The sequence below is a fragment of the Vulpes vulpes genome, chromosome 1, assembly GCF_048418805.1.
Source record: "Vulpes vulpes isolate BD-2025 chromosome 1, VulVul3, whole genome shotgun sequence".
Classification (NCBI taxonomy): Eukaryota; Metazoa; Chordata; class Mammalia; order Carnivora; family Canidae; genus Vulpes; species Vulpes vulpes.
Genome location: NC_132780.1, coordinates 140751242 through 140778212, shown reverse-complemented (window position 1 = coordinate 140778212; position 26971 = coordinate 140751242). Strand labels below are relative to the sequence as shown.

General features: G+C 54.2%; 2 protein-coding genes across 9 annotated transcripts; one reads left to right on the top strand and one right to left on the bottom strand.

The window, feature by feature from the left end:
* The first annotated feature begins 623 nt into the window (after positions 1 to 623).
* Positions 624 to 5647, top strand: DLK2 (delta like non-canonical Notch ligand 2). 4 transcript variants are annotated; one of them, XM_072732496.1, is made up of 6 exons: positions 624 to 678; positions 1815 to 1945; positions 2227 to 2290; positions 3288 to 3418; positions 3899 to 4043; positions 4725 to 5647. In XM_072732496.1, coding segments are annotated over exons 1-6 (1209 nt in total). In that variant the 5' UTR covers positions 624 to 676; the 3' UTR covers positions 5461 to 5647. The 4 variants fall into 4 exon arrangements, with proteins under 4 accessions (XP_072588597.1, XP_072588613.1, XP_072588608.1 ...); XM_072732512.1 differs by having other exon boundaries at positions 630 to 805; XM_072732507.1 differs by lacking the exon at positions 624 to 678 and adding an exon at positions 743 to 948.
* On the bottom strand, positions 5576 to 26623 carry ABCC10 (ATP binding cassette subfamily C member 10). Of its 5 annotated transcripts, XM_025990955.2 has the most exons (22): positions 26344 to 26623; positions 25925 to 26096; positions 22662 to 23880; positions 20866 to 21093; positions 20124 to 20280; positions 19729 to 19838; positions 18007 to 18086; positions 17208 to 17379; positions 15573 to 15671; positions 15003 to 15192; positions 14366 to 14443; positions 14017 to 14211; positions 13457 to 13610; positions 13086 to 13275; positions 9969 to 10312; positions 9496 to 9665; positions 8659 to 8819; positions 8082 to 8335; positions 6925 to 7070; positions 6736 to 6833; positions 6386 to 6498; positions 5576 to 6072 (listed from the first exon to the last, which is right to left on the bottom strand). In XM_025990955.2, the coding sequence occupies exons 2-22, from the start codon at positions 26083 to 26085 to the stop codon at positions 5919 to 5921; spliced, it is 4473 nt and encodes a 1490-aa protein (XP_025846740.2). In that variant the 5' UTR covers positions 26086 to 26096; positions 26344 to 26623; the 3' UTR covers positions 5576 to 5918. The 5 variants fall into 5 exon arrangements, with proteins under 5 accessions (XP_025846740.2, XP_025846741.2, XP_025846742.2 ...); XM_025990956.2 differs by lacking the exon at positions 14366 to 14443; XM_025990957.2 differs by lacking the exon at positions 15573 to 15671.
* Positions 26624 to 26971: the final 348 nt, after the last annotated feature.

Below are 26971 nucleotides of genomic sequence, written 5' to 3'. Positions count from 1 at the left end.
TTTTCACAAACACAAAAAAATCCTTAAATTCAGAAAGGTTTTCAGAAAAGAGGTGATTAGAGTTTTGGGGAAGTTGGCTAGAGAGATGGGGTGGGTGTGGCTGTTATGTTCAATGGAGGCTACAAGAAAAATTAGTCCAGGGGCTCCTCCTTTATGTGTATTGGAGGTGTCTGTAGGCAGCTGCTCTGCATGGGCTAGGGACCCATCCTATCCAATGTATTGAAATTAAAGATGGTGAAATCTTCATCTGAAGGACTAGAAGATGGGCAGTGGGGTTCCTGTCCTCTGCCCTCTTGCCCTGTGAGAACAATAAATAGTTTGCTGTCCTTGCCTTGCACAGGTGTCTCTGAGCCATTAGCCTGGAGGAGTAGTCCTCCCCCACTCCCCCCCCCCCCCCAACTCTATATGTCTGAGCTCTGGGTTTGGGCAGTTGACAATTAGCCTGAGATGAAGAACGGTTGTGATCGGAGTACAGAAGTGGGAAACTGGGAGGCACATCTACAGAGTCAGGGGCGTTCCCAGCCCAGGGGAAATATACAGTCTTGATGGAGCGGGGGGCGGTGCGAGAGGCTGATCCCTAGATAGGCATGGGTCGATCCTGGAAGGCTGGGAATGGCAACGAAGAAAGAAGAGGAGGGCGTGGAGGAGGAGGAGAGCACACAGACGAAAGCCGGTGATGTAGGATTTACAAACGGAGGAGGCGTGGGCTGGTGACAGGAGGAGGGCCTGGAGCCGCAAGGCTGCCCGGAGCGTGCATGGGATTTAAAAGAGAAGCGTGATGGGAAGCTGACCGGCGAGAGCAGAGGTGGGGCACAGGAGGAGGGGCGCGGGTCCGGACGGCAAGGGATGCAAGATGGGAGAATAGCGGCTGTGCACATTTGGCTGGCACTTGGCAGTCTTCTTCCTTTTTGATTCCCCTAATTTCCTCTTTTCGCTGAAGAAAGCGAGGTTCGGAAGGGCTAGGTGGCGGCGAAGGCGGGGGCCCCGGGGGGCGCGGGGCGAGGTGTGAGCCCTGCGTCGCGGGGGTGGGCGCGGGACGCCCGCGGGTGGGGGGCGGGAGCTCCGGGGGGGGCGGGCTCCGCCGGCACACGCCGCCCCTGGCAGGCGGCCTGAGCGCGCGCGAGGAGCCGCCGCCGCCGCCGCCGCTCGGGGTCGCCTTGAGCCCCAGATTTGCGAGCGCTCGGCTCGCATGGCAGCCGCCTCGGCGCCCGCCCCCGCGGCCGGCTAGGGGTGGCCCCGCGCCCGGCCCCTTGGCGGAGCCCGTCGGATCCCGCCCCGCTCTGCGTCCCGGGGCGCGCTGCCTCCCAGCCCGAGGTGAGGACCGCGAGGGCAGGGGCGCGCGGGGCTAGGGGCGTTCTGGGGACCCCAGGCCCCGCGCCGCGGCCGAGCCGAGGCGACGGAGATGGGAAGGGGACGTGGAGAGCAGGTCCGGGGGGGGCGGGGGGAGTCGAGGTGGGAGGCGGAGACTGCCCGCTGCCGGGAACCGGCCCCCGCGTCCCCTCCGCGCCCAAGGCCGCCTCCCGGCGCTGTCCCCATCCCCGCGCAGTCCGCCGTGCGGACTCCGTGCCCAGCCCGGCCCCTCCGGCGCCTGGACCTCGTTCCGCGCTGTCCATCCTTCGCCTCCTTCCCACAGAGCCCGCTCCGGGCTCCTGTCCCCAGTCCCCTCGCCTGCCCAGCCTTCCCCGCCTCCGCCCCCCCGCCCCCACCTCCTTCCGTCCCGACGCCCCTCTTCCCCGTCGACTCGTGTCCCTCGAACCGGAATCCGTGCCACCGTCTCCGGGTCCCGCCGCCTCCCAGCCCGTGCCGTCCCACAGGTGTCCGCACGTCCGGCCGTCCATCCGTCCTTCCCTCCTGAGGCCGGCGCTGACCATGCCCAGCGGCTGCCGCTGTCTACATCTCGTGTGCCTGTTGTGCATCCTGGGGGCACCGGTTCAGCCTGCGGGAGGTGAGCGCGCCCCCGGGCTCGGGTCGCGGCCCTGCCCCGCCATCCCTCGCTTGCGCGTTGACCTCTGCCGGCCAGAGACGGCACTGCAGCCTCCCGACCCGCGGGCTTGACCAGACCTAGAGAGCCCCTTCCCTTGCGAGGCGAGGCGAGGCGAGGACTCTGTTCTGCCCCAGCCTGGAGCAGGGCCCAGCCAATTAGTGAGACCCCGCTCCTCCGAGCCCCGCATCTCAGGGAGCGGATCCCTGACTCGGTCTCACCCTTCCCACCTCAATCTCTTGCAGCCGATGACTGCAGCTCCCACTGTGACCTGGCCCACGGCTGCTGTGCGCCTGACGGCTCCTGCAGGTACCTCTGTCCAACACGTGCTACCAAAAACCCTTTGCTCACCATTTCCCAGCAGGTCCACACCCACATCCAGGTCAAGCCCCAGGGCAGAGTGTCCAGGGGCTTAAAACCCTACTGTTCACTCCTCATCCCCTCGTGGCCACAAGGCAGGCTGGCTAGCCTCTCCCGGCCCCATTTCCCCTCTGCTTTGCCTCTCTTTTCTTCTTCTGGCTTATGCCTCTCCACTCCCTACTCCTTTACTCTCCCAAAGCTGAACCAGGAATTCTGAAACGTTCCTCCTCAAGATACCAGTAGAAAGACCTGAAGCTTGAGAGTTTGGAGATTGGGGGCCATGAGGAAAGGGAGAGATAAAAATATAAAGAGAATGGGTTTAGCCTGGGAAAGAAAGGCTACAGGAGGGTTGCTGGGGAGATGCACTTAGAAAGAGTATCTTTCTTGATGAATTTGAGTTAATTGACTCACTGGGGTGGGGGTTGGGCCAATTCTGCAGCACGAGAAAAGTATGTCTGAACATAAGGAAATGAGCTGACAAGGCAAGGTATTGGAGGAGGTGGCTATGTTTGAGACACCCTGAAATACTTCAGGTCTTTGTCCTGGAATGAGGATGGGAAGAGAGTCCTTATGACCTTTCAAGGTCACTCTTTTTAAACTGTTTCTGAGCACCTCAGACATGCCAGGAATGGTACTGGGGTTATTTACAAATGTCATCTTAATTTCTTCCTCAACCCAACCTAACCCAACCTATTACAGATGAGAACACTGAAGCCCAGAGAGGTTAGACAAAGCACAAACCCAGGACTTGAAGGCTGGTGTCTCATGGTCTGACTCCATATGTATGTCCTATGACCCCATACAGCCCTATACCTACCTGGGGCAGGCCTGGTCTCTCTTAGAGGTTCTCATATGTCCTTGTGTTTTCTAGAAGCTCTGGTCTTGCCTCTCCCATCTCCTCAGATCCTCCCACCCAGAGCTCTGCCCCTGTGCTTCTCCCCACCAGGTGTGATCCAGGCTGGGAAGGGCTGCACTGTGAGCGCTGCGTGAGAATGCCTGGCTGCCAGCATGGGACCTGTCACCAGCCCTGGCAGTGCATCTGTCATAGTGGCTGGGCAGGCAAGTTCTGTGACAAAGGTAGGGGAGCAGTGAGGGTAGCTTTTGGACTGGGGACCCCGTGTGTCTTGGGAGAACATGCATCGATAACATTTATCGAGCACCTATATTTAATATTAAGCACATATTTAAGAGCACTGTCTGGCTTAAACTCTCAAATACATGGTATTTTATCATTTTAGACTTTATACCAGTTGCCTAATTCAGTCAACATAATCCTATGAGGTGGGCAAGGCAGCTGCTAAAATGTACTCATTTTACCGATGAGGAAACTGAGACCCACAGATGAGATACAACTTGCCCAGTAGCTTTGAGACAGACAGATGATGCTGGGGCTAGGAGCCTCCTGACACCAATGCAGTGTTGTTTCCCCCCACTACACCACAGAAGCTCTGGGTGGGTTTGTAGTACAAGTCATGCCCACAGAGCTTCAGGTGGGGCCTGGGCAGGTCTGGGCACCCAGACCTCAGGCACCCAGAGCCTTCCCGGTCTCCTTTCCAGATGAGCACATCTGTACCACACAGAACCCCTGTCGGAATGGTGGTCAGTGTGTCTACGATGGGGGTGGCGAGTACCACTGTGTGTGTCCACCAAGTTTCCATGGACATGACTGCGAGCGCAAGTCTGGACCCTGTGAACAGGCAGGGTGAGTACTGGCCTGTGGATGAGTGGGAGGTTAGGGGAGAAGTTGGTGATGGGAAAGGAAGCAGGACTATAGAGAGGGTGATGGCGAAGTATTAGGTCTGAGGGTCCAGGGAGCCAAAGTGTCCCTCGTCCAGGGTTTCTCAACTTTTTTGGTACCATTTGAACCGTTTCTCCAAAACCAAACTTGAAGTTGCTGAAGGTGTACCACATTAACATGTGACTGCTCTGGTTGAGAAGGTGGGTGTAGAGAGGTTAAGGACCTAGGACTCCGCTTGGCCCCTTGGAAAAGCTGGCACACAGCTCCCAGAGATGTTCCGCTCAGCAACTCTCTGCCTTGTGAGTGAGCAAATGGGCTGCAGGGCTGGACTTGTCCTCATTTCTGCTGCAGGTCCAAGTGTCTCTGAGGATAATAATAGCACGCCTGCGTTGAGCCTTGCCTTGGGGCCAGGTCCTATGCTAACCGCTTGACATTGAATTAGCTCATTTAACCCTCACAATTTGGGGGGACTAGGGGACTAGTCTTATTCTCATTTTTAAAATGGAGGCATTGGAGGCTCAGAGAGAGGGACTCAAGGTGACTTAGCCAGAAAGGGGGTTGAAGGGTGGCGGCGGTCAGGATGCTGACCTGGGCTACCCTAACAGTGTGAGTTGGCCTTACTGACCTCTTTCCCTCCCACTGCAGCTCCCCATGCCGGAATGGTGGGCAATGCCAGGATGACCAGGGCTTTGCTCTCAACTTCACCTGCCGCTGCCTGGTAGGCTTTGTGGGTTCTCGCTGTGAGGTCAATGTAGACGACTGTCTGATGAGACCTTGTGCCAATGGCGCCACCTGCCTGGATGGCATAAACCGCTTCTCCTGCCTCTGCCCTGAGGGCTTTGCTGGTCGCTTCTGCACAGTCAACCTGGATGACTGTGCCAGCCGTCCGTGCCAGAGAGGGGCCCGCTGTCGGGACCGCGTCCATGACTTTGACTGTCTCTGCCCCAGCGGCTATGGTGGCAAGACCTGCGAGCTCATCTTACCTGTCTCAGAACCCGCCACCATAGTGGACATCCCCTTGGGGACCACCTCGGCTCTGGCAGTACCTGCCACAGGGCCTGTCCCCCACAGCGTGGGGGCGGGTCTGCTGCGCATCTCAGTGAAAGAGGTGGTGCGGAGGCAAGAGGCTGGGCTAGGTGTATCTAGCCTGGTGGCTGTGGTGGTCTTTGGGGCCCTCACCGCCGCCCTGGTCCTGTCCACAATGTTGCTGACCCTGAGGGCCTGGCGCCGGGGTGTATGCCCCCCCGGACCCTGTTGCTACCCTGCCCCACACTATGCCCCGGCATGCCAGGACCAGGAGTGTCAGGTTAGCATGCTGCCAGCAGGGCTCCCCCTGTCACCTGACCTGCCCCCTGAGCCTGGAAAGACCACAGCACTGTGATGGAGGTGGGGGCTCCCAGCCCCCCACCCTCACCTCCTCAGCTTCTCAGACTGGAATAGGCCTTCGTCGCCACCCCTCTCCTGGGGCACACACACTGAAGGACCTTAGCCACACACCAGAAATATTATTTTTTTAATACATAGACTGTAAAATGGAAATTTTATCAAATAAAACTATGAAAAGTGCACATGGGCTCCTCTGCCAGAAAATCTGCCTGAAGTCCCAGCTGTAAGAGGGCCAGAGCAGAGGCCTGGTTCTGGAGCCTCAGGACTCTGCCCCGCAAGAGAACAGGGGTTCCAGAGAAGACCTAGGGTCCCCTTTTCCCCTCTGGGAAGTGAGGGAGAGGTAGAGCCACAAAGGAGAATGTAAACAAGCAGCCAGCACCCCTGCAGCTGCTGAGGACTAGGTAAGACCGAGGGGAGACCCTGTAGGACGGTGGGAGGGCAGGCTCAGGACCCTCAGCGAGAGGACTGGGATCCCTGCTGGCTGCTCTGCAGCAGCTGCTGGAATAGCGAGTGGGGCTGGCTGCGCAGGGCAGCAGGGGAGTCCAGCTCCACGACCCTCCCTGCTTGCAGCACCAGTATACGGTCAGAGTTCAGGATCGTGTTGAGCCTGTGTGAGAGAAGGTGGTCAATGGGGGGACAGCGGACAAGGCCCTAGAGAAGAGAGCTGACTTGCTCTTCCCTCTTCTCCCCTGGACAGCACAGGTATGCCCCACAGGCTTTAGTGTCTGGCTTTGTGCTGGGGAAGACCGCAGATACCCTTGGACAGTGTGCTATAAAGAGCCTGGAGAACAAGGAGCTGAGATTCATGGGGGGTTAGAATCTCTAGAACCCAGACCCCTGGGGTCCCTGAAAGGAAGGGAGGCTCTGGGTTCATGTCACCATAGGCCTTGATTCAATTCTCACTCCAGACACTGGCACACCTGTGCGCAATGGTCAGCACTGTCTTGTTGGCAAAGCGTTTGCAAATGGTCTGCTGGAGCAGTTGGTCTGTCTTCTGGTCCACACTCGCCGTGGCCTCATCGATACACAAGATCTGGAATATGCGCAGTGGGTGGGGGGAGGGGAGGGAGGAAGCGGGTTAGCCTTGGCTCCCATCCAAGTACCAGCCCCCACCTCCGGGCCCAGACCAGCCAACCTACAGCTCCCCACCTCCAGCTCTAAAAGGAAAACTAACTTAGTCCCCCAAAACCTCTCCCCAACCCACTCCTTCACCCTGACTGCCCCCTGCCTTCTTCCTGGCTCTCTTTAATGTCCCTTCCTGTTGCCTCACCTTGGCATCCGTGAGGAGAGCCCTGGCCAGACACAGCAGCTGCCTCTGCCCCAGGGATAAGCTCCGGCCCCCCTCACCCAGCTCACCATCCAGGCCACCTGCAAGGCACAGCATCCTCAGCCCCAGGTCTCAGGCCTTTCCCTGCTCCCTCTGACTACCCTGCAGGGTAGGGTAGGGCCTAGTACTCACCCAAGGACACGATCACCTCGCTCAGGTGGCACTGCTCCAGGGCCTGCCACAGGGCCCTGTCCTCATGCAGGCCCTGGGGATCCAGGTTTTCCCGAACAGTCCCACTAAACAGAAAGGGTTCCTGGGGGATGATAGCCAGCTGGGATCTGGGGGGGGGGCGGTAAGAAGGCGACAGGATATGGGATCTAGACTGGAGATGTGGCCACTTCTGTTCCTAGCACAGTTTTTTAGTGGGGACTTCCAGGAAAGCTTGGGGGGAGGGGTAAGACCTGAACAAAATCCCCACTCTGCTCCCCAGCTGATCAGTCATGTACCTATTGTGCCAGTGCTACAGGGAGCATCAAAGATACCAAAGGTCTTGACCCTATCCTTAAGGAGCTTACATCTCACTAAGGCACAAAATATGGAGAAACACTGAGAACAGGAGTGGGCTAAGCTGTGTGGGCCCAACTCTATCAGCCACTGGGCAGCAGTGGCAAGGAATGACCAGAACATGAATGGGGAGGGGACACTTCAAGGTCAGAAGTGGGCCTGGAATCAAGTCCTGAGGAGCTATATGTTTGAGCCATAAGGTAAGGCTGCCACAGGTGAGAAGAGAAGGCAGGAAGACCAGGGCCAGGGCTTGGGATCAGTCATGGGCTTTAGGACAGAGCTGCCCTACCTAGTGCATGGCACAGAACTCAGCAAAAATGATACTAGATCACTTTTGAAATTAAAAAAAAAAAAACAACCCTAGATGTGGGGATGGGGAGATGATTAGCTCCAGAAAAGGCCAATTGTGGCTGGGGGCAACCGACCCAGGTCTTGAGCTGTCCCAAGCACTGTCTGCCAAGCCTCAGGGCTGAGGACATCAGTATGGGGCACTGCCCCTGGAAGACTGGTTCAGGAGGCAGTGACTGGTGGTCTCGAATGGAGGCTATGTGCCAGAAAGTATAAGGCAAAGCTGGAAAGGTGGGCCTGGGTCAGACTGCAGACCTTGAGACCACAGCTAGGAGTTTGAACTTCGGTACTAGGATCTCGCTGTCCTCACCTGCTTGTCCTGTCCTGTGTCCTGCCACTGACTGGCCCTGGCTGCCCCGGGTTGATATAAAGCATTCCTAGCTGGACATTCCCCCATGTCCCAGTAGCCTGGTGTCCCTCTTCTTCCTCCCCCAGACCTGAGTTCAGCCAGCTCCAGCTGGCTGGTGTCCACACCGTCCAGCAGCACTCTCCCCGAACTAGGTTCCAGCAGCCGGAAGAGCACCAACAACAGGGAAGACTTGCCAGAGCCTGTGCGGCCCACGATGCCCAACTTCTCTCCAGGCTGCACACGGAAAGTCACCCCATCCAGGGCATTTGGCAGCCCCGGCCGGTATACCAGCACCACATCCTGGAACTCCACACTCCCCTGGGTCAGCCAGCCAATGCCCAGCTGGTGAGGTCCATGGGTGGGAGAGAGACAGAGATGGGTAAGGTGGAAGAAATGAGGAGGAGATGCAATGGGGAGTGGGAAGAGGGGAAAATAGGAGAAAGGGTTGGCACAAGAGGAAAGGGCATGGGCAGCAGAGGTGAGGCCCTCTGGATGGACACAAGGATGAGAGACACACCGTGAAGAATGCGACATCACACAGTGACATGAGAGGGGCTGAGAAAAACAGTGAGGACCAAAAGGAAAGGAATGAGGGGAGGCGGGACTGTCGGGAGGGTCCCCCAGGGTTCCAGTGCCCAGGCCCAGGGCAGGGATTGCAGGCCTACCCTTGGCAGCTGGCCCTGGGGCTCTTGGGGCAGGTCACAGGAGTACTCCTCGAGGCGCTCGACGCTTACCAGCATGGTTTCTGTCTGCGTGAAGCTGCTCACCAGGCCAGAGAGCAGGCCCGTCAGGGACAGAGCGTAAGACAGTGACAGGCCCACCAGTCCTGGAGGGGAAGAGCACAAGCTGCTAGCGGATGGACACTAGGATACATGTGGGAGAAGAGCTAGGGCAGGAGGGAGAATTGAAGGCTCTGGACTGTGGCACGTAAAAGAAGCCTGCCGAAGGCAGCCTGGGTGGCTCAGCAGTTTAGCGCCTGCCTTCGGCCCAGGGTGATCCTGGAGACCTGGGATCAAGTCCCACAACAGGCTCCCTGCGTGGAGCCTGCTCCCTCTGGCTGAGTCTCTGCCTCTCTGTCTCTCTGTTTCTCATAAATAAGTAAATAAAATCTTAAAAAAAAAAAAAAAAAAAAAAAAAGCCTGTAGAGAAGCAGGAAGATGCTGGGACCCAGATGGGGTCCACAGGAGGTGAGCCACAAAGGAGTGAGGTGGGCCTGGATAGGCTTCGAGGGAAGACAATGGAAGATGGGCCTGGCAGTGTCAGTAATGGGGCAGAGCAGGGAAGGGGTGAAGGTCAGAATGCTTGTTTTAGTCCCAGACCCACCACCACCTGGGCAAGTCTCTCCCTGGGACTCAGTTTCCTCAACTCTAAAATGGGAGTGATGACAATGACAATACATCCTCACAGGACCCCAGGGTGGGAGATGAAATGCTGGGGGGGACAATGCAGAGAGGGAGGTCTGGGATGCTTCTGAGTTGAGAGTGAGGCTCCCGGGGTGGCACCTGGGTTGGTGAGGCCCTGCTGGTGCTGCACCAGGGCGATGCCCGCGATAGCACTGACCACTGTGGCTCCCATGAGCTGCAGCCGAATGTCTAGCCACTGCATCGTGGCACTGGCAGCAAATTGGCACCTCTGGTTTAGCTCCAGGAGTCTCTGGTTCTCCTCCTCAAACCTGGGGGAGGCCAGGAGGGATGAGAGGCCACTCCCTTGTTGCAGTGATCCCACCAGACTCCTTCCCCGCAGAACGCAGCAACTTTTTCGGAGCTGACCTACACACCCAAAGGCCTCTGCTCGGGGGGTACAGAGGGACCATTGTTCTGCCCCCTATCCCCCATCCCTTTCTCTGCACTCACCCACCCTTCCTTTCTCAGGAGACCTGGGGCCTGCCCCCATGTGCCCTTCTTTTCAGGGGTCCTTCTCACCTCCCTCAGCTTCTCCTCCCCACTGGCTGTGGCCAGAGGCAGATTCCACGCACCTGGAGGTGGCCCCTGCGGCCCGGAGCACAGGGAGGCCAGCCAAGGTGTCAGCCAGGTGGGTGTAGAGAGGTGACAGGGTGAGGCTGCTCAGGCGCCGCAGCTCCCGGGAGGAGGCCCTGTAGTGGCGCTGCACGCGGTAGTAGAGGACGCTCAGCGCGGGCAGCAGCAATAGCAGCCAGGGCAGGCCCGAGCCCAGCACTGCCAAGAGGCCCAGCAGGCCCGCCGCATTGGCCAGCAGGATGTTGAGGGTGAAGGGCAGGCTGTCATCTGCACAGGCCACGTCGGAGGAGAAGCGGTTTAGAACCTGGCCGGCTGGTGTGGAGTCGAAGAAAGTCACTGGCGCCTGGGAGAGGGGTTGTGGTTGGGCGAGGGCAGGGCCTGGCAGCAGAGGGGCTGGGGACAGCCCTGCGGGGGAGGTGGGGTGGGGAGAAAGGCCCAAAGTAGAAAAGAGGAAAGGAGGAAAGTGTCCCCAGAGTTTGGGGGCAGAGAGGAAGGGGCTGGTGGAGCTTGGAGGGAGACCCTCTCAGGGTGGGAAAAGTAGAGACTCTCCCGGCCAGTGGTGACCCTGAGAGGCCATGCTGGCCATTCCTCTACCTCTGTGCTAGACATGCCAACTCCCCTTTGCAGGGCAGGAGCCAGTCTCTTTCCAGAAGAAGAGGACTTTAGGCTCGTGAGTAAGATTTAGTTAGAGGTCAAGAGGAACATCCTGATCGCCCGTGGCTGGACAGCAGTCTAAGTCAGTATGAGCTCATAGCTCAGCACTCAGGCTCTGGAATCAGACTGCTGGGATTCTGGCCCTGCCATTTGCTGGATAGGAGGCCCCGGGCAAAGAGCTTAATCTCTCTCTCCTTTTTAAAGGTTTTACTTATTTATTCATGAGAGACACACAGAGAGAGGCAGAGACACAGGCAATGGGAGAAGCAGGCTCCCTGCAGGGGGCCTGATAAGGGACTTGATCCTGGGACCCCGGGATCACGACCTGAGCCAGAGGCAGACCTGAGCCAGAGGCAGACGTTCAACCACTGAGCTACCCAGGCGTCCCAAGGAGCTTAATCTCTTAAAGGCCCCTGTTCCTCATCTCAAAAGCAGGGATAATAACAGAACTGCAGCTCTCAGGGCTGCTGGTAGGATCGAAAGCACCTGTACAGCAGTCAGATGCTGAGCACAGTCTGCCTGGCAGAGAGTGAGTGCTCAGCAGTCTCTAGCTGTTTATTTTTTATTTTATTTTATTTTTAAAGATTTATTTATTTATTTATTCAGAGAGAGAGAGAGAGAGAGAGAGAGAGAGAGAGAGAGAGGGGGGCAGAGACACAGGCAGAGGGAGAAGCAGGCTCCATGCAGGGAGCCCGACGTGGGACTCGATCCCGGGTCTCCAGGATCACACCCTGGGCTGCAGGTGGTGCCAAACCGCTGTGCCACAGGGGCTGCCCAGTCTCTAGCTGTTTAGATGGCTACTGGGTGGGCCATCTCAGAGACAGCCTGTCCCTTTCTTCACCTTCTCCATCCCCCAGCTCTCTGCCTTTACTTGAGGAATAATCCCCTTAGGGCAGGGGACTAGGGCAAAGGACTTCTGGAAGCACCTCCTAATGCCAATTTATAAGAAACGAATTCCTTCACAGCCCTAAGAGGCCGTGGTCCTGGAGGAGAGGCAGAACCGTGGGTGGTTACTCCCTGACAGGCAACAGGAATACCTATATAGGACTGGGTTCCCAGCCCAACTCTCCACAGAACTAGCCTTACCCAGGTCACTTACGCTCTCATTGCCTCAGGTTCCTTATCTGTAAAATGGGGATAACAGAGTGGGGGGGGGGGGAGTAAAATAAAATAAAATAAAATAGGGATAACAGTACCTACCTCACAGGGTTATTACAAGACCTTGATAAGATAACGGTCAAGAGGGTGCCTGGCTGGCTCAGTTGGTGAGGCACAATCAAGGTTCTTGATCTTAGGGTTGTGAGTTCGAGCCCCATACACAGTGTAGAGATTACTTAAAAAAAATTTTTTTAAAGGATAACAGACAAGGGCAGCCCCAGTGGCGCAGCGGTTTAGCACTGCCTGCAGCCCAGGGGGTGATCCTGGAGACCCGGGATCGAGTCCCACATCAGGCTCTCTGCGTGGAGCCTGCTTCTCCCTCTGCCTGTGTCTCTGCCTCTCTCTCTCTGTGTGTCTCTCTCATGAATAAATAAATAAAATCTTTAAAAAAAGGATAACAGACAAGAAAAGGGCTTTATAAGAACAACAACAAGGGGCGTCCCAGGTAGCTCAGCGGTTTAGCGCTGCCTTCAGACCAGGGCCTGATCCTGGAGACCCAGGATCGAGTCCCATGTCAGGCTCCCTGCATGGAGCCTGCTTCTCCCTCTGCCTGTGTCTCTGCCTCTCTCTGTGTGTCTCTCATGAATAAATAAAATCTTAAAAAAAAAAAGAACAACAACATGACTAATAATAATTGCTGATTGAGTATTTAGTATGTTCCAGGCACTATCCTAAGCACTTTCCATGTACTAATTAATTTAATCCTCATAATAAGCCTATAGGGTCAGCAACAGACTAAATATGTACACAACAACAGGGATGGATCTTAAAAACAGCCCTAAATAAAAATTGTAAGAAATAGAATGCCAGGGGTGCCTGAGTGGTTCAGTTGTTTAAGTGTCTGCCTTTGGCTTGGGCTCTGATCTCAGAGTCCTGAGATGATACCTACTAAGAATGGTTGCTTTATCAAGGAAAGAAGGGGAAACAGAATAGGGTACATAGATAAAAGGGAATGGGTAAATAAGTAAAATAAAAAAGGGAACTTATGATCTAAGGGGTGTCCCATGCCCCACAAATAAGAGGTGACTAATTCAGGCCTCTGCACTTGAAGTCCAAAACAGGAGTAACTCAGGAAGATTCTCTTCTCCCAATTTTACAGGTTAGAAAGCTACCAGCTTAAGAAACTGGGTTTGAACTCAGAGAGCTGCTCTGCTCTCAGCCTCCCCAGGTCTCAAGCTGCCAAGTGCTGCACACACCAGTGAGGGCTGTCTTCTCCTGAGGACTAGGAGGTAGGATGGGGCACCTGATGGAGCCCAAGTACTGAGAGGGTTCCCCCATGCCACCCCACCCTCCTATCCCCTCACCATAAGGACTCGACACAGCAGGCGGCGATGTAGGGTGGCGGCCGCTTGGAGGGTGCCTGCTGCAAAGAGCACTGCCCGGAGAAAGGTGCAGAAGGAGTTGACACCAGCAATGGTTGCGTATACGGTGAGGTAGAAACGGATGTCTGAGGAGCCATTGGAGGCAGTTTTTGGCAGTGGGAACACTGAGGTGCTAGGTGGTGAGGAGGGGGCTGTGGGTAACCAAAAGAAGGGCCCCTCGGGGGTCCCTTCCCCTCCCCCACGCCAGCTCTCCCCACCAGAAGACACACACCTGGAACATCAGCCCCTACCCCCACCCCCACCCCCGCAACCCCTCTGGGAGCCCCAAGCCTGCTCTAGCTCCAGCCACTCACTAGAGGTTTCCGGAGGAGAAGAGGAGCAGCTGGGCAGAGAGGAGCCCTGTGGATCCCGGGTTGGTGGGGGCTGGCATCTCCTGGGAGTTATTCTTGTTTGCCTTCAGCTGGGATATCCAGTGGGAGAGCCACCAGTCAGCAGCGTTCCTTGTGCCTGGGTGGGGAAAGGGAGGGAAAAGCTGTGACTCATCCCTTTTTTCCATTCAAACACCCCCTTAACCTTCTGCCCTTAACCCCCATCCCTGGCCCTCCCCACCTTCCTACTATCCCATGTCCTCCCCAGTGTGCACTCCTTCCCTGGGCCCATCACCCATCAGCTCTGAGGAGTGGATGATCTGGAATTTGCAGAGGGGAAGCAAGCTGTGGGGGCAGACCAGAAGATGGCTATGGTGTACACCCCTCTGGTCCCTGGGACTCTCAGAACTGGGGGTGTGTATCTTGTCCCAGCTGCTGTCCATGACTGGGGAAGCTCAGGGCTTTGTAATGATCAGTTGGAGGTGATGGCTGTGATGGGGACCTAGGACTGGGGCAGGATGAGGGGCTCTGGGGTTCACTCCCACCTTGCATGAGGAGCAAGGAGAGGAGGATGGCTAGGGCCAGGCCCAGGCCCACAGCCCTCAAGTATGCTCGGTACACGTGCAAGGCCACGGCACCCTCCTTCTTGCTTTCTTCCTGCAGCACATGGCCACATGTTTTCTCCTCCACTTCCAGCCTCTCCTTTGTTTTCTCCAGGTTCCCGACTGACTGCACTGCAGCTGTGAGGATGGGCAAGGAGGGCAGGGTGTGGATTAAGTTTGCAGGAAGACAGTTAAACTTCAGTGTTTCAGATGGGCAGGGGAGCTTTGAGGAAAACGTATCTCTATAGTGAAGTGGTGGAGGGCAAGCCCTTTCCTCAGCCCTGAGCCACACCTGAGTCAGCCTCTTGTCCCTCCTCAGCCCAGGCTTTGGGGACAGCTTGTACCAACGGCAGGATCTCAGAGGGAGGCCCTGGAAGGTAGCAAGGAAATCATCAGGGGGCTCCTGCGTATATACTATATACTCTGCCTTCCTCAATGAGTGTGCCAATCCACCTCCTATTCTTTGTGGACCCCTTCCCTGACTCTCACTAGCAGGGCCTGCCCTGGACCCCTAGACTCTGAAGAGGACTCTCCCTCTGCCTGTAGTCCAGCCAGCTCAGACACATGTTCACTCCAGGAGAGTCATAGCCATCCATGAGCACTCTGTCCAGAGTCACCTCTTGTTACTGCAGAGCTTTCTCCTCAGGCTTCACAAAATTTCTAACAGTCTGGTGGAGCCTGATTTCCTCCTGTTTCTCTCTCAGTGAACTTCCCTGGTCATGTCCCTCTGGATAATAATCCATCAGAGGTGGGGTTTTGTTAATATTTGTTTGTATTTTTAATAAAAAGATCGTTCTAAACCTGACTGTTGTCTCTTCTCTAAGGACGTCAGTGTTCCTGGAGATCTTGGTCCTCTGTGTTCCCAAAGTACCCAGTCACACAGCCCAAGTTCCAAATCCACTGGCTCCCACCCTGGCGGCCCATATTACCAGCCCGGAGAAGGCGCCCGGCCTCCATCAGCAGCACCAAATCTGCCTTCTCCAGGTACTCAGTGCGGTGGGTACAGAGTAGCCTTGTAGTGTGGCTCAGCACTCCCAGGATGCACCTATGCAGAAGGTGGCTGGCCACGTCTGCGTCCACAGCAGCCAGAGGGTCATCGAGGAGATAGAGCTCCTTTTCCTAAAAGAGGTGGGGACATCATGGGTACCAAGTCCTGGGTCCTTTGGTCAGAACCCAGACCTCTCCTAGGACACGATCTTGAGGCCGTCAGAGAAGACAGTTGCAAAGAACTCTGGGGGCTGCCCCGAGAGCAGTGGCAAAGCAGGTGAGACTTGAGGGTAAACTTCCCTCCAGTCAAGCAAGGCCAGTGCTTAGCGCTTCAAGTCACATAATTTTTTTTAAAGGATCTTTAATTCTGCCTTCAATCTGCAAAAGGGGCATGGGGTGGCAAAGGGATAAACATCTCAAGAACATGAAGGGAGAGAGAAAAAGAAACTAGATTCTGATGAAAATATCCCCGTTCCCCACTCCCTCCAAGGACCTCCTCATCTTTAATTCACCTGGTAGATAGCGCGAGCAAGGGCAATCCGGGCCCGCTGTCCCCCGCTGAGGGTCACACCCTTCTCCCCCACCTCTGTCTGGTCTCCAGCAGGCAAAATCTGGTAGGAAAGGCCTCCTAGCATTGGTCAATGGGCTCCCCAATACCTTCTACTCCATCCCTTTGCAGGGAAGAGGTAGAGGGCATCAAGAGAGCCAGGGAGCTTAGGGAGAGTAGACTTGAATTTGGGGTGATCAAGCAACAGGGTTAATCCGTAATTCTGACAATCCAATCCCTATGACAACCTTATGGAGTTGGTATTATTTCTCTTTCACAGAGGAAACCAAAATTCAGAGTAACTACCTTGCCCTCAGGTGGTTCTACAGCTAGTAAGCAGCAGGACATGAATGTAGATTCTTAGCCACCCTGTCACACTCACTACCTTTTTATTTTTTATTTTTTCTAAGATTTTATTTATTCATGAAAGACACACAGAAAGAGAAGCAGAGACATAGGCAGAGGGAGAAGCAAGCTCCACGCAGGGAGCCTGACGAGGGGCTCGATCCCAGATCCTAAGATCATGCCCTGAGCCAAAGGCAGATGCTCAACCGCTGAGCCACCCAGGCATCCCTACCCTGCCTTTTTAAGAGCAAGGATGACGATGGGCAAATTCAATGTGGAAGCTTTCATAGATTTTTACACAAAAATGTACCCCAAGCCTTCATGGGGCCTCAGGAGTGGTCTCCTTAGCTAAGGGGGGCCCATTACAGTGGAAGCACCTGTGGTCTATCAGACAGTGAGTCCCCCTGAGGGAAAAGCTTTATAATTTACCACTTAGTGCCTAGAACCGTTCCCAGTACCCGACAGGCATTTGAAAAATGTCTGATGTAGAAACAAATGATTCATGGGCATGGGATACCCCATAGCCAAAGTAAAGGTCCCCTTTTCCAGGGAAGTTCCACATTTACCTGGACAGAGTAGTAGTGATGACAATCCTGCTAGGGACATGGGGATTGAGTGGGGAAGTCATGGGTGAGATCTGGAATCTCATCCTCCTAAATTCAGTACTCTGGATTGTAGGGGATCTATTGGACTTGCCTCTAGTAACCCTAAATCTCTTAAGCCTCCCCAGGGGAAGGTGTAGGAGAAGCTCTTTTATTTTTTTTTTTTTAAGATTTTATTTATTTATTCATAAGGGACACAGAGAGAGAGAGAGAGAGAGAGAGAGAGAGAGAGTGAGAGAGGGAGAAACATAGGCAGGAGAAGCATGCCAGGAGCCGGATGTGGGACTCAATCCCAGGACTCCAGGATTAAGCCCTGAGCTGAAGTCAGGTGCTAAACTGCTGAGCCACCCAGGCATCCCAAGCCTCTTGAACCAGAACCACCAGCCAAACCTACATAGAGCTAAAGCCTCAGAGGGAACCCTAGCCTAGAGGCTGCTATGTGGAACCCCCCCACCACTACTGTCCCTTTGGGTCCTACTTGGAAGGGGGAACTACACACTGGATGCTCTAGGAGGACCAAACCTGACAGCCAGTCTCAGGTTAATGGTGCCTTAGCAGAAGCAACTTCTTCCCAGAGAAGCAAATCTCTGACTTGAGGTGTCAGGGACATGGGGAAGAAGGCAGTCAGGGGGTCTTAGGGCTTGGGCACTCACATGGAGGTCATCAGTAAGGGCGCAGGCCTCGATCACTTCTTTGTAGAGTTGGGCATCAAATGTTTTCCCAAAGAGAATGTTGTCTCGGATGGTGGCAAACTGGATCCAGGGTTCCTGGGTGGCCAGGCCAAAGCCTTTGGACAGCCCCCACACTGCCACCCGCCCACGCAGCCTGCAGAGAGCAGCATGAGGGGGCCAGCCCTCGACTAGGTCCCTCTATAACCAGCCCCCTGCCTCCCAGAAGCCTCTCCAGACTGCTGTCTTCTACATCGGGTCCCCTTTCATGTCACATGGGTCTCTGGATTGGTAGCCACTGGGGTCGAGGGGACCTAATGAGGCTGGAGGCTCAATCTGGATTGGGAAGGGAAGCAATTGCTCTTTGGCTATAGCCAAGTGGTGGTCAGATCTGGATGTGCTCAGAGAAGAGGATGGCCACCACCCTGCTCCCATTCATTCTCACTGTAAAATAAAAAGGCCCTCCTTTATCCCTCTGCTCCTCTCTAGATCCCTCCCTGCGTAACCACATTTTCTGAAAGATGAACTGATGCAGGATGTTTCCATTTATTTCTTTACTCACTATTATGGCACTGATAATACTCTGGTATGAAGCTTATGATAACTCACTTTGACTGCCTTCTCCTTTCTAGACTAAAACTCTCCCAAGAAAGGGACAAGGTCTTGTTCGTCTCTGACTCTCAGTATCCTGGGACCCTATAAAGGCATCCACCACAGGGCAGGGGCTAGGCAAGTGTTTGCTGCAGGTCAAAGCTGAGGACAGGGGACACTAGAGGTTACTCACCTGTGGAGCTCCCCAGCAACGGCGGCCAGCAGCGAGCTCTTCCCACAGCCCACCTTCCCCACGATGCCCACCAAGACACCCTGCAAGGAAGCCAGACAGTAAGCATCAGGTCTTCCTCCTGAGGCCCTGAGCTGCCAATCATTCCACGGAGGCTTCTGTTTAGGCCCGTTTGTCTGTGAAGAAAGAATTCTCCAGTCCATAGGCTGAGCTGTGCCTCACCGAGTAGGAGGTTCATATAGGAACTATAGAAGTACAGTGCTTACTTTCCACTTAGAGGAGTGATCAGTTTCACTGATCTGCACGAAAGGCCCCTGGAGAGGCACCAGAGAGAATGGAGGAAACTGCCTAGAATTTCCAAGGAAAGGTCAAAGCAGGGAGCCTGGAAAGAGAAGGGAGGGAGGGACTCCAGGATGCTGGGCTACTTAAGTTCACCTGTGGCTAGACTTCTGCTATGTCGGGGCAAAAGGCAGTGGTGCTTTGCACAGGTGCCCATTTCTGTTATTTGCAGTTTCAAATTTTCTGTTCTCCCTTCATTTCTTAGTTGTAACATACATCCATGGAGCTATCTTCCTGTACAAAAAGGAAAGAAAAATCCCTTTTCTAGAAACAGATAGTGCTCTCAGGAGCTCTGTCTGTGGTGCCCCCACTCTATCAGCCAGGATTGACCCATCTCTGGGTGGGTGCCAGAGTGAGTTGAGACCCTTCCCTGAGAATTTTCCCTTTTTCTGGCTGTAGCTGTTAAGTGGGAGGTCTCTATGCAGTCACCTTTTATGCTCAGTGGAGAGCAGGTCCACTGAAAGAGAAGCATGAGGCAGATACAGAGAAAAGCAGACAGAGGGAGAGTTCTAGGAGTTGAGTCCTGGTTCTGGGTGGCTGCTGAGATCCAGCTGTATGCATGCCTTTGGATTCTGTAATTCATCTCTATAACCTTATTATAAACTCTTGTTTGCTTAAGCTAGCTCCAGTGGGTTTCTATGACTTATATCCAAAAAAAGCCCCAACTGACAACATTAGTAAAATTCCTTTGAAAAATTCCAGCCTTGTCTTGCCTGAACTAAGAAAAAAAAAAAAAAAATACAGCCCATGCCAGAAATGTGAGCCAAATGTGGTAGAGACTAGAGAATGCTGGGTTGAGCTGTGGGGCAAAGGGTTGGACAGGGGTCAAGGGAGAGGGAAAATTCAGGACGGGGGTGGGGTGTGTGTAGAGGAACAGGAGTCCTGTCCTGCCAGGAATATTCTTTCAAGTGTTTCTTTGACGATGTATGCATGCAGTGGTGTGAGTCACAGGGTGTGATTTCTTTTCAGTAGGCTAAATAGAGGATTATCTACCCCATTTGCAAAATCCTTCTCAGAAGAGGCTACAGGGCCTCTCCCCTGGTCCCTGACCTGGGGCAGATGCTGAATAAGCTCTGGGGTCTATTCTGAGTTTGCTGGCTCCGCAGGAACAATGGAGAGACAGACGTACTTGTTGGCCTGGACTAGGTGGATATAGCTGTCTAGAGACCAGGGACAGAGTAGAGGACTCTGAGAAAGCTATGCTAGTGGGATGATGTTCAGAGAGGAGTGTAGAACCTGCTCACCAGAGCTCCTCCGTTCCTTCCCTTGGTGCTTTGAGATGCAGGCCATCTAGCTATGACTGGCTCCATGCATGTTTATCTGTCACTGAGTCTTTATCCCTCATTCATCCAGGGACTCCCCTAGATTGTCTATCCAACAACAAACCTTCTTCACTTCGAGGTGATTGATGAAGATCTCCTGGCTGGTTCCAACTGGGTCCCAGGAGAACAGGGCTTCATGGAGCTCCAACGCTGTAGATGGCTCTGTGGGGGGATCTGAATAGGGAATAAAATACTCAACTTGGACTGCTAAGGCACAACCTACCTACTTGGAGAGGGTAAACCAGGAACATGTCATTGGCTTGCCTGTCCTGTATCTACTGGCCCAGGGCTAATTCAGCCTTAGTCTTGGTCTGAAGATTCTTCCCCAGGAAATGTCCACTTGCTCTGCCTGGATTCTGCTGCCTCTGGCCCTTCTTGCTGGCACCTATGTACAGCGTCCTAGGGGCTATTGTTCCCTCCTCACCCTGTGCCAGGCTCTTCCTTCTAGCTTCCCATTACCTGGGCTATAGTAGACTTGGGGGCTGTGGCTGGGAAGGTCAAGGAAACGCTGGATCCGGTCCAAGGACACTTTGGCCTCCAGGAGGCCATTGATCACCCAAGGGAAGTTGTTGAGGGGAAGAATGAGCAAGCGCACCAGTGCCAATGCCGTGAACACCTAAGTAGGGCAGAAGGGGGATGAAGTATCACCTGAAGCCCAGGAGCTATCTGAAGGCAGACAGGGGTGTAAAAGGAAGAACAGGGCAGCAGCAGAACTGAGGGGTGGCTGGAAAATCCTTGGGTGGCAAAGGTAGCCATCTCAGAATCTTAGAAATTCCAGATGTTCCTCCAGAGATCCAGGTAGCACCTCAATAACACACAGGCCTGGGGCATTCTGAGACTTTCTCAGAATTTCTAAGTACATTGTCTGGCCCTGGCTAGAGCCAGCACTGGATCATGGATTTTTTTCCCCCCCAAAGTAATTAGAATGAGGATAAGGGAACCTAACATGGAGCCTGGGGCTAATATCAAAGAGGATGGAAGAGAGGGGGAAAAAAAAGGAATTCCTTCACAGAGCAAAGGGTGATATATTTGGGGCCCTAGAAAGTTCGGAGAACTCCCCCTCAGTTGGAAAAGGTTAAGGTAGCCAGATATCCTCCTTCCCAGCAGCCCCAAGGGCCTGAGGCTATGTCTTAACTCCATCACAGCCTGGGCTGTCACCTCTCTACACTTTCCTACAGCCATCCCCTCTTCTGGGACTCACCTTGGTAGCAGTGAGCTGGTGCCCCATGAGGACATAGGTGATGAAGATGACAATGGAGATGACAACCGGCAGGGCAGCCCACAGGTACACACAGGCTGCATCCAGGTATTTGATGACTCTGAGCCGCCCCAGTTCTTGAGCCCGGCAGGCCTCTACCCGGGCCCCCAGTGCCTGCTCCCACCCGAAGAACTTGATGACCCGAACGCCACTCAGCAGCTCTGTCATGAGCTGGGGAGGGAGACAAGAAAGTAGAGTGAAGTGGAAACCCTGCTCACAGGTGTCCACTCTCCTCCACCCAGAAGTTACTGGGAGAGAAAGAGTACTAGGCTCCTAGATACCCTGTACTGCCCTAGCACTGGTCTCCTTCCTCACCTCAGCTCTTTCTGAAGAAATACCACCCTCAAATAAATCCCTTTCAGGGGGATCCCTGGGTGGCTCAGCGGTTTAGTGCCTGCCTTTGGCCCAGGGCGCGATCCTGGAGTCCCGGGATCGAGTCCAACATCAGGCTCCTGGCATGGAGCCTGCTTCTCCCTCCTCCTGTGTCTCTGCCTCCCTCTCTCTCTATGTCTATCATAAATCAATCAATCAATCAATCAATCAATCAATCTTAAAAAAAAAAAATCCCTTTCAGTCCTGAGTTGCTTCCCCTGCCAATCTTTTTACTTTTCCTCTGTGTGTGTGCTCTAGAGTGGAGAATAAGTCAGAGCTGGAGTCCCTTCACCTTCCTACTCCCTAGGTAGAAAGTACTGAGGCGCTACCGCACTGGCCTAAAACCTCTCCTTCCATAAGAGGAAGGACTAAGAACTACTTCTCAAGGCCAGAACAGAGGGCTTTAGGAGCCAGTCGCCAGTCTGGCCCATGGCTTGGGTGGTACAGGAACTATTTCTGTAGGAGCGTACAGGTATAGGAGGCCCACACCACAGCCCAGGGTCAGACAAACCAACGAGTCTAGGCAAGGTGGGCAGGGGCTAGAGAAACTCCTTGGATCCAAACATTCACACATCCCCAGTCTGCAAGCCAGGGAGGCACTGGGAGCTTCCCGGATGGCGCTAGAGACCTAGTCTGTAGCTGTCATGGGTAGGAGAAAAGGGCCTGGGCTATGAAGGACCTTCCTCCTATTAGCGCTCTGAGCTATTCCCATAAGAGGCTGACAACTATGCTGTGCGGACCTCCAGGCCTGCCATCCTCCTGTCACTGCAGAACCCAGACACTCAACACCCAGAGCCGGCCCAGGCAGAGCACTGGCCTACTCCCTTCCCCTCAGCCCATCCCTTAGAAGTAGCTGGGGGCTCTCCTAGACCTCTCCACTCCACCTGTGGGCTATGAGATGGTCTCTGCCCTAGATGAAGAGGTAGAGGACTTGGGTCCTGGCACTCATACTAAAAGCCCATTTAGTTCCAGACAGGCTACTTCCTACCTTCTCAGTTTGCTGCTTACAGCTGCATGAGCTAATAACTGCAGTGCTACTAACAGGCCACTTTTATTTATTGCTTACTTTGTGACTGGCCCCATACCCAGAGTCACCTCATACGATCCTCACAACCACCCTCTGAAGCAAGCTATTACGGTCATTATTCAGATGAAGAAATAGAGGCCCAAAGAGGTTAAGTGACTCGTTTGAGGTGATTAAACTAGTAAGTGGTAGAGTTGGGATACGAACTCATGTCTTTCTCCAGTTGGAGCTCTTAACTTCTAGAGTATGCCCTCACCCTCAGGCACTGTGCATGGGAGGACCTGGGGACCAGGTGGGTGGGTCCTCAGCTCCAAATTGCTGAGGGACCCTAAGCAGCCCTCACCTTAACCCTTGCATCCTTGTGCTGTAGCATCTCCTGGTTGCTGGCCATGATGCGCGTGGCAATCACTTTGTTGACAGGGACCAGCAGCAGGGCCAGGATCAGACCACCCACGAAGGCCACACCCACCTGCTGGTGCAGCAGATAGAGGGTAATGGCCAGCTGCAGGGGCAGGCCCCAGGCTTCATGGAAGCTCCCAGCAAAGTTGAGCAGCCGCTCAGAGTCGGTGCCCAGTAGGTTCAAGGCCTCCCCGGCAGGAGGGCGTCTGGGTCCCAGCTGTAAAGCCTTTCGGTACAGAATATTCAGCACAGCCCCCCGTGCCTGAAGTGTCACCTTCCGTATCTCATACCCATACTGATTCTGTAGCACAGCACCCAGGACGGCCCCACCAGCTAGCCCCAGGGCATACAGTAATCCATTGCTTAGTGGTTCCTGCCCCTCCTCCAGGAAGCCCACCAGGAGGGAAAGCAGCAAGGGCCCTGAGAATCCCAGCATGGTCCCCACCAGCTTCAGGAGTCCAAGTGCCAGGTAGTGCCGACCAAAGGCCTTATACAGGGCTTTCCACAGCCGGACCCCTTCCTGCCAATGTGCCTGGAAGATACGAGCCAGGTAAGCTGGGTGCAGTCTGCGTGGAAGGTGGCAAGTGTCCTGAGGCTGCCGGAGCTCTCCACGGGCCCCTCGGGCCAGCAAGGGTGTCAGCCAGGCATAGGAAAAGCGTGACAGCCAACTTTCTCCATCTTCAGCTACCTCAGACTCCTGTCCTTGAGACAGGAGGAGCTCCTGGGCCCAGGGCCCCGGTGATGCCCCAGGAACCGCCCAGCCCAATCCATAGGCCAAGAGCGCAGCCAGCTGCAGGATGAGAAGACATAGGCGGGATAGGGGTCCTGGGAGAAGCGGGGGCAGAAGTGTGCCTCGCTGGCAGTGCCACAGCAGAGTCAGCACTAGGGCTGGGGCTGGCAGGAAGGCAGCCAGAGCCAAGGCCAATGGTCCCCGGGAGTGGCCATGAGGGGAATGAGCCAACGCCCACAAGGCCAGGCAGTGGCTGATCCAGGCCACAGCTGCCACACCCCCTGCCAGCACTTCTAGCCCTATGGGTCCTGGGCCTGCCCCTGGTGGCAAAGTCACTGGAAGGAGGTCTAGTAATGGAAAGATGAAGAGCAGGAAGGAGGCTGTGAGTCGGAGGCGCCAGCCGGGACTGCAGTACAGGATATACTCTGGATTCCTAGGGACGGGGGGACAAAAGAAAGGGAGGCACATAGTGGCTGATTGAGGGCCAGACACATCACTAATAACTCACTTACCTAGAGGCAATCAGCTCCTTTCCTGCCTTTTACACCTTATCTGTATCTCGCTTTACCCTGAAATACCAGGGGTTTTTCCCAGGAAGTCTTCCTGGCACAACCTAATCTGTTTTCCAATCTACCCATACCATTTCTGATCATTCTTTTGCCACAAACTAACAATTCTTAGTTAAGGATGTATGAAACGTGCAGTGCCTGGGTGGCTCAGTTGGTTAAGTGTCGGCCTTCAGCTCAGGTCATGATCCCAGGGTCCTGGGATCAAGCCCCACATCGGGCTCCCTGCTCGGCCAGGAGCCTGCTTCTCCCTCTCCCTCTGCCCTTCCCTTGCTTGTGCTCTCTCTCTCTCACTTTCTCTCTATCAAATAAGTAAATAAAAAAAAATTTTAAATGATGTATGGAATGTGAAGACTAATTAGGAAAAAAAATCCTAAATTTTCATACAGATAACAACCAAGAAATGAATATTCACTTTTATAAAAATATCTACCTAAAATAATCCTTAAACTCACCTGAAACACTACTAGATGAATAAAGACTTGATTTATATATGGCTTCTACACTCGATTACAATAGCCTAAATTTTACAAAGCCTCAGAATATTCTACTCTCTGACTTTCCAATGGTTCTAGAAGGTGGTATAGGTCATATTTGTGACTCCACTTGCTGAACAAAACGTCTTTTTTAGTTTTGTCTCTATCTTCTTGGCAAGCCAAAAACATTTTTAGTCAACAAAAGGGTGATCTGCCTACGTTAAAAATTAAGTACATTATACCTGCAGCAGTGCATATGAGAATGTCTTGGGGGTTTACATAATGAGAGGACTAAATCTATTGTTCCTTTTATTGGCAGGGCTGGGTTACTGAAAAAGTTTAATCCTAGATTAGAATGCTTTGGATTTCCTCTAAAAAGTCCAGTTAATCGCAGTAATATGGAGCAGTTTATACTGGAATAAAAGTCAACCTTTAAGAATTCTTTAAGATGTAGGGACAAAACACTGGGCTCTTGGAGGCCCCAAATTGGCCATCAGTCAGTCTTAAGCCCATGAGTAAGGTCTCCTTCCCTCTCTGCACTTCATTTTTCTCATCAGTATGGTGAGCAGTGAAGAGTCTGGACCGAAAGCCCTCTACAGTCCTTTCTTGTCTGAGATTCTGGATCTAACCCTTTTCAGCAATGTACAAAAACTCTTAAAAGTGAAATGCAAAAACCATAATTTCTATTGATTATATGATGGTCTTTCTTGCCTGCTCAAAGACTGAGTTCTTGAAGCACTGTGTCTATTTTTAATAGAAAGTCCTCTGAGCAGGCTTTGGATGTCTATGCTAACTGACTAACCCTCTCTAGACTTCTGCCTCATTCTATGTAAAAGACAAACCAGGATTCCTCCCAGACCAACAGATCCCAAGCTTCTCCTCCTCAAGGAAGGGATTCATCAGCCCCCTGATTCATCTGGGATAAGGACACATTCCATCTATCAGACTAGGGATCCCAAAAGGCAGACAGTAGACTTCTCTCCTGCTTTGTCAATAGCCAGAGTGAGAGTAACTTTAGACATATCTAGCCATACAGAAATAAATACAAAACCAAGGTAAGTTTGGCACATTACGGCTCCAAACCCAGGAAGATTAAGGTTTTGATTTTGCTCTTCTCTTCTACCTACTGCTTCCTCTCCATCTGGGTAGATATGCTTCTCTATTCTAGGGAATACTGAGTTCTCATGGATGGAAGGGGTGAGAAACTGGTCCTACAACTTCAACACAAGCTACCTTTATTGGCTATAAACATTGTTCGCCCAGTTTTGCGTTCAATTCATGACACGTTGCTGCAAAGTGCTAATGCTAGATTTTATTCTATTTTTGCCCTACTCCACAGACTTCACTATTCTGATTACACTCCCGCGGAGATGTGGGTTTCAGGAGAGGTCTGCAAGCACACATGGACAGATGCGTTGCACCGGTTTCTACCCACCTCGGAGTGCCCCAGTGGCAGGCACTGAGCACGGCGAGGAGCGCATGGGGCAGGGCGCTGAGCACCAGCTGGGTGAAGCAGTGGCCGGTGGTGTCCCCCTCCCACACCGGGAGCGGGTGCAACACACTGGTGTCGCACAGCTGGGCCAGGAACCGCTCCATGGTCGCTGCACCTGCGAGCAGAGCCGGGGGTGGCGGCAGGCAAGGATCCTCCCAGGTAGGGGGGAATCCGTGTTTCCAACGGCGAGGTCCAGGCAGGCAGCCGACACCCAGCGGGACAGAGTGGGGACGCGCACCCGGAAGCCGGGGTGCCGTCAGCGGGCCGGGACAGCCGGGTCTCCCCGCCTCCAACCCCGCCCCCGATCCGGGACCGCCCCTCGCTGCGGCCCGGAGGCCAGACCCCACCCACTCTCGCGTTACCTCAAAGGGAAGTGGTTCGGCTTCCAAGAGCCGGCAGATTTCGGGAGCGGTCGCCCGGCCGGCCTCGCTTGTTCCCCCGTCCCTTGTGTCTCCGACCCCAGAGATCCGGAACGTCTAACCTGAAGGTGATGCTCGCCCGCGGATCCCGAGATCCCGAGCACTGGTGAATGCAAAAGAGCCTGGCGCTGTGTCAGGGTGCTAGCCCGGCTCGCTTGGCGCCCTGTGTGGGCGGGACGACCTCTCCGGCGCCGCTCGCCCCGCCCACTCGCCGGGCTTCTGCGCGCGTGCGCACTTCTCTCCGTGCCCGCGGTGTCTGGGAGCCGACGCGCCGCGGCGGTCTGTCTCGGCCTTCAGCGGGCTTATAGTGCCTTATTTGCATGGGACGGATGTCAGCCCTAGTGCAACGTCATTTATACCCTCTCAGGTAGAGTCCTCGCTCCCATCTGTCTCCTGTTTACTAGCAGGCACACGCATTGCACTAGTTCTTAAAGCTTTGGGACTGAGAAGCCAAACGTGCATGCTACACTGATGAATAATGCCACTTGGGGACATTTAGACCATTACCGTCCTTATTCCAAGGCTGCATGGCTTTGGGGAAGTTACCTGGGCCCTTTGAACTTCAGGTGTT